Below are 6,991 nucleotides of genomic sequence, written 5' to 3' on the forward strand. Positions count from 1 at the left end.
ATTTTTCCCCTTTTCCACGTTATTATTATTATTATTATTTATTATTATTATTATTATTATTACTGTTGTTATCGTCGTTAATGCACCAGGTATTTGCTCCTCACGTGTGAGGAATATCTTATTTGTCATGTTAATCAACATATTAAATTGGACTATTGTGACAACATTTAAATATTCTTACAACGGAGCATTAGCTGGATAACTATGAGTAAAACCTGGAACAGCTCTTTTTACTTCAGTTCATATTCCAGATTTTGGAGGGTTCCAGTCCAATTATCTAGCTAACCAACAAACAGCTAATGTTTATCTCGGTAGCTATACCACTTTTATGTTTAAGCAGTTAAGAAGTTTTCCATTTGTTAAAATTTATTTTTACATGTCTAATGTTACAGACAAGAATCAATTACACAATCATTAAATGTCCTGTTGAGTTTTTAAAAACCAAAAGATACATACAGTGAGGTGACAAATTATCACAAGAACAAAAAAAAACCAAAAAAAAACAATTAAATTGGTTAAGCTCAATAGAAGAAACTACAAGCCCAGCACAGAACTTTCACAAGTATTGAACTTTTACATACATAGAACTGCACTTATTAGTTGCTATAAAATAAAATTATTTTTGTAAAATAATAATATGAATACAGAAGATAATATAAGTGCTAATTGCATAACTGTTCTATAAACTATATAATTTGCAATAATAAAGTAATGCATTTTTTTCTACAATTAACCAATTTGCCAAGTGATAAAGTTTAACAAAATGCATAAATGTAGAATAGTACACCCCTTGTGTATTCCTGCATAAGAAGGTATGAAAGTATGAAGCATAACTGTGTTTACAGGGCTTTAAACATCCCCCCATTTTGGAACAAGAAGTGCTTGTTGAAAGACAAGGCAAATAATTACCAAGCACAAAATTTATTCACACCCATTTGATTCAAGGAGTTTTCATAATCTAATTATGGTATCCAATTCTTGAAGAAGAATCCAGCTATAAAGCTGTGCTGGGAGATTGTGCACAAACTCTACGTCCAATCTTAGGCATCAAATGATTTCACCCCTTTCTTTGATCCAATAATGTTTATTTTTTAGAATGTCGTATTTACAATGCATTGTCTTTCCACAGCTTTCCTGCTATTAACCATGTCTTTGGAACCCTCCCAACATTACATCTTCCATACCTAACTGTACACTGTTAACATAGGCCGATGTGTTTTTTTAGCACATGAGCTGATTACTTACAGATATTTACAAATAAGTAAATAATGATTTTCTTGCAAATGCTATATTGAATACAGCTTTGTCAACATGACTACATGCAAAAGAAAATCAAAAGCGGTTTTATCTCAGAAATCATATCACATTAGAATCTGTTACAATCACTTTTGCTTAGATGACATCACTGTTTGGGACACATTCGCTGGGATGACATCACTCCAATGGTCACCCTCTCTGGGCAGATTTGCAAGGCTCCAGGATTATTGCCATCAGTGTATAAATCAGGATTGAAATATGGGAAGAGTTTCTCAGTAAACAAGTCTTCAAAAGTGTAGATGAGTGACATGTCACTGGGGTCGAAGAAGGACACCTTCCCCCTGTCATAGTCCAGCTGCACTCTGATGCTCTGGAGTTTCCTCTCCAGATTAAGATGGGTAACTCCTGCTGCTTTGTAGCCCTCTCCTTTTCTTAGAGCTACAACCCAAAATCCTTCTGTTGGGCTGCATTTAATCGCCCCCTTCCTGTTGATGGACTCTTTCACCACTCCCACATCCCAGGAGGGTTTGTTCCCCACCTCCACTTCCCAGCTGTGTTTTCCTGAGGTAAACCCCTCGGACCCTAGCACTCCAACACAGGGGTAAAACCTCTCTGGGTTGTCTGGAATCTGCTGGTTTCTCTCTGTGTCTCTCACTCTGGTTAAACCATTGGAAAGAAAGAGCCAGAGGGCTGCAGTGTTGGGATCTAGAGTCACAGGAGCTGCATGATCGAAAATGAAGATAGGCTTAGTTGCCGGTCATTCATTTTATTGAATGGATAAAACATGTGGTGTTCCTGCATACGTATTTCAGATGAGGAAACACTTGGCATCTGTCCATCACAACAACGATTAGAATTCAAGCAGTGGAAAACACAGATTTTCAATTATGTTTTGAATTGGTGTGTTGAACCTATATATTTTAATGGTGTTCTAGCACACCTTTACAATATGCAGCTTGTTTCTATAGTTTTATGTGCCTATTTTTTATATAATGGTATTTCCTGCCCCACACCAAGTACTCACTGTACTGCACCATCTCCTGCATCTTCTCCCAGACTTTGAACTTCAGGTTGCCCAGGTGTTTGGCCACATCTATCAGTGCCCCAGAGAGCAGCTCTGGATCATGCAGTGTGCACTGGGCTCTGTAAAGATAAGCAGGAGTCACTCAAACAGTGTCACACCTGTCTAAGTGGCTTAAATGGAGGAAGACAGGTTATAGATTACATACCTCTGTTTGGTGTCCTTGTAGGTCTGAAAAACACAATTACGACTTTATTAAAATATATCAATATGATTATAATAAGACCAATATATCATTATTATTCAATTTTACTTCTTAATTAAGAAAGACAATATACAAATATTTCTCAATGTATGTTCAGACTCTATGCAATTTTAAGTAGGACATGAACATCAATTATAACGCAGTTAGATTTACATTCCATGCCTGAACAATCCTGTGAAACATTTTCCAATAAATTTTTGAATACCTGGATGTATGACAGAAACGTTGACTGGTATAAATGAACACTTGTTGAAGTGGAAGTACAGGTCTGTGGGTGTGTGTGTGTGTGTGTGTGGAGGGAGATGAAAAGGCGAGTGATGTGGCTCTGTCCGTGGAAACAGAACTGCAGAGATCACAGGTCCTACGCACTGAGACATTGATAACATCTGTGCTCTAGGTTAGGAAGTCACTTTTTGTTCAGTCATCGTGTTACCAATAGGATTTTCCCATGGAGCTGCCATGGTCACTCTGATGGTTTGTTTGTCGTCTGTTTTCTGTAGGACTCAATTTGTCTTAAAGATTGTAGCTGCCAGTCAATCAATATCTTGGCTGTCTTAGTTCAGACCAGGAATACCTGAGCAAATCATCTTGACAGATTATAATAGTTGTTGACAGGTTTCACACAGTTTAATTAAATATGACAACCCTCACAGAAATGGAATATACTATGATCATAAGGAAGTAAAATATACAGTATTAGCACAATATTAAACTTTACACATATAGGCATATATACATTTAAGATACTGCTGCTTTCAGATGCTGTAATGTATATTTTTAAGGACACTGCAATAAAATATATTTCTAGTTTTATTTTCTAAAAAGTTCAGATATTTAGACTGTTGAAAGACAGCACAACCAATCCTTGATAAAGATTAAAGGATCCTGCATTATTATTATTTTTTTTTTTCCATACTGTTTTTCTACCCCATATGTGTGACGGAGTGGGGAAGTAGGGAGACCAAACGTGACTGAGCAGGGAACTTTAAGTTAACCACCTGGGGCGCAATAACCACTAAGTCTCGTTAGAGACAAAAGGATAGGGGGAAAAAATAAACGAAAAGAAAACCAATACTCCTATGGGAGACTATCCCAACGAAAAAGCTTTAATGCCCCGAGTACAGAGTGAAGAACTAAGGCTTAAAGAGTACTGAGTCTGCTAAAACAAAACATAGTCTGAAAAGAATGGTGAACGTGAGAACTTCAAGAAAACAGCCCTCGCACAGAGGACTGTCAAAAGAACCACGAGAGAGTAGGAGAAATGAGTAAAGATAGTGGTGCTAACTTAGTAGCCCACAATCTAATAACCTCAAAATTCAGTTCCGCAGTAACTCTTTGCATAAAAGGGCGCAGAAGAGGAACTGATCTGGTACTGAACAAGTAACTAAACCTCTTACCAAAACAGACCAAGTTACCAGCTTTCATGTAACACAAGTTGACACTAAAGCAAAGCATATTGGTTTGCTTGGGGTTTAAATAGAACGCCAACAGGTGCAAATTGTAAACAGATTTGCACACGTATAATTAAATCAAGACAACAATCAATCAATCAAGGGTATAATTCAATCAAGGACATCAATCAAGGAAACTAAAAGGCTGTAATAACTGAAGAAAAGGCGCAGAAAAAAATAGATAGCCTTAAAAACTAAAAGAATGATGCAGGATGGAAAAGAAATGGTGATAACACCCAAAACCATGACAATAGTGCTCAACCAGGAAGCCATTCATTCAAAATCTCACTAAAATCATTAAATATAGTTCAGAAAGACCGTTTTTCATTTTTAGAAAATGCAACCTATAATCACCAAAAACTTGGCCAGTGTAGTTTCTGCCAAATTTACTTCAAAACGGAGCAAGTTGTTCATTTCAATGGAGTCTATTTTCAGTACTTTGGTACCTACTTGCCACATATATAAAAACTTCGTAAAGTTGTTTCAGTAAAAAGCACAAAGTTTATTGTAATGTAATGATGAGTGCTGACCAAACGAACACTATATCACTTTGACATTGATTGTGTTAGATGGATAATACTTGCTGGTAGGATAAATTCAATGCAGGTTTCAATTTTTTCATAGGATATGTTGATAATATTGAAAAAAAAAAATACAATTACACCAGACATTTAAATAATTATAGAGTGACATAGCATGTGTGATCCTCTGTCACATTTACAGGCATGTCAGCATGAATCAATTCAATGCACAAAACTCAACATTGCAAACAAATCAGGCTCTCACCTTCAAGAAATGGATGTCTTTGCTATCCACTGTATTCTCTATGGTTGTGATTTTGTCTTTGAGGATGGAGATTTGTCTTGTGATGCTTTCAATATGCTCCTTCATCATCTGACTCTTCTGCTGCTCTTCCTCCCTCAGCGCAGCTATTCTGGCCTGCTCTTCATCTTGCAGAAACTGGCGGAGCTTCTCAAACTGTGTCTTTACCTGCTCTTCTGTGTACTGGGCCTGATTCTGCAATTCAGCAGCACGTTATTAAAAGAAGAGTATTTCTTCGTGTTTGTGTTGTGAAATTACAAAGGGTCTCTTACTGCTCTACTCACCCGTATATGTGCTGCTGTCTTCTCACATTCTTGTTTAGCATCAATGAACCTCTCAACCTTTTCTTTCAAAGGATACAGCGCAGCCTTGAGCTTCTCCTGGAATAAGAAGAACTGGTTAATGTTGTGATACACTGTATTTGACCCTTTTTTGGCATGACTGCACTTGAAGTTCAAAGAACTTAGGCTGTGTGTGCCAATCTGCCTTTTATCTACACCCTCATTGGTCATCTGGCAGTACCTCACCCAGCATGTCACGTCGTGGAAGTCTGAGACTTCATAAGCCACTAAATTGGCACAAAAAAGATTTGTTATCAGTGACATAATTATTACGACCAATCACAAGCAAAATCTTCTTATTGGTTCATCATTGGTGCTTGACAGTACATAATAGGTCCACCTCTATGGGGTCAGTGAAGTCTCATTCTACCATCAGAATTATGTTTTTTAGGGATTAAGAAACATGACAACAGTTATATAACAGCATATAACAACAGGTGTGTTAATATTTTGTGGCCATTGACAATTAACTTTTTATAATATTATATGGCCTGATACTAGCATCAATAAACTAATCATGCACAAATGCAAACAGTAAGCCACATGAAATGACCTAACAATGTCTTGCGCTCTGAGACATGTTTAGTGTCTACAAGAAATGTTGTCTGTTTGGGAACAGGAATGTGTGTGAAGAATTCATGCAGGTAGACACAAATTCTCATATAAATTATTTCGAAATAATCACTAATAAATTATGACGTGACCTGTGGTAACATAAACTGTCTTTTTAAAAGTAGAGTTATGTCTTCAAAAATATATATTTTTTAATTCTTTGAAATTATGGTAACACCTGTAAAATCTGTGAGTTCTACTGGCATAAAATATTTTGTTGTGTATTATTAAAAGGTTCCGTTCTGCATTTCAAATCTATTTGTGTTGCAATTATTTCATTATAGTATTTTGATTTTTTAGAAAGTCAATCCACTTGCTATATTAATCTCCCTGCATTACAATGTGCACTGTGGTGTTCCAATTGGTGCCAAGTTACGACCCAATTAGAAACAGATCATGCCAATCTTGCCTCCTGGGAAATGTAGTTCAATAGGCCAGCTGCAATGTAAGTAAAGGTCAGTGAAGCTTCATTATTCACACAGTATCATCATGTATTAATAGTTTCTTTCAGTTAAAGTATCAAGAAAGAATATATCAAAGTAACTGATAACTGTAAGAGAATACCTTCAGATCTAATGTAGCCTTTTCCACTGGACAGAGCTGGTGTTTCATGTGGTTTTTTGAAGTCTGACACACGACACAGAGAGGCTCCTCGTCCTCCACACAGAAGAACAAGAGTTTCTCTCCATGAAAACTGCAGCATGCGTCATTCTTCTCTTCAGCTTCACCCTCAGGCTTCTGCTTAACATAAGACTCCACAATGTTCTTTAAATCCAGGTTCTGAGGTTGTTTGTCCATGGAAGTCGCTCTCTTGCATACTGGACACTCCCAAGGGCTCTTCTCTTCACAGCCCTGCTGGAGACAGACTGTACAGAAGCTGTGGCTGCATGGCATCAAGACCGGGTCGGTGAATATTCCAAAGCACACAGAACAGCAAAGTTCTATAGAAGAGGCTTTAGTTGTCATTTTACAGACCCAGTTGCCCCTCCTGACTTTATCAGACACAACTCTGCGATACCGCCCAAAGTTTCTCTTTTAGTTTAGCTCCGAAACAGGGCTGTAGCCTTGCTCATGTTGCAGGGGCATTCCTTGACAGAAATAGAAATGGTTTTCTGAACCAGTCAGTAATTGTGCTTATGACTCAGTATCCTAACTCCCGGCTTTCAGTTGGCTAGCTACAGAGCTAACTTTCCACATTAACAAGGTTGTGCTAATCACATGA

The 6,991-nt window shown here is 37.3% G+C and overlaps 1 protein-coding gene across 1 annotated transcript; it reads right to left on the reverse strand.

Moving 5' to 3' along the window:
• Positions 1–748: 748 nt before the first annotated feature.
• Positions 749–6,790, reverse strand: LOC118221573 (zinc-binding protein A33-like). Its single transcript, XM_035406775.1, has 6 exons — positions 6,334–6,790; positions 5,101–5,196; positions 4,781–5,011; positions 2,487–2,509; positions 2,282–2,400; positions 749–1,977 (listed from the first exon to the last, which is right to left on the reverse strand). Exons 1-6 carry the CDS (start codon positions 6,733–6,735, stop codon positions 1,403–1,405), a joined length of 1,446 nt encoding a protein of 481 aa, XP_035262666.1. The 5' UTR covers positions 6,736–6,790; the 3' UTR covers positions 749–1,402.
• Positions 6,791–6,991: the final 201 nt, after the last annotated feature.

This window comes from Anguilla anguilla, chromosome 2 (assembly GCF_013347855.1).
Source record: "Anguilla anguilla isolate fAngAng1 chromosome 2, fAngAng1.pri, whole genome shotgun sequence".
NCBI classification, from domain to species: Eukaryota; Metazoa; Chordata; class Actinopteri; order Anguilliformes; family Anguillidae; genus Anguilla; species Anguilla anguilla.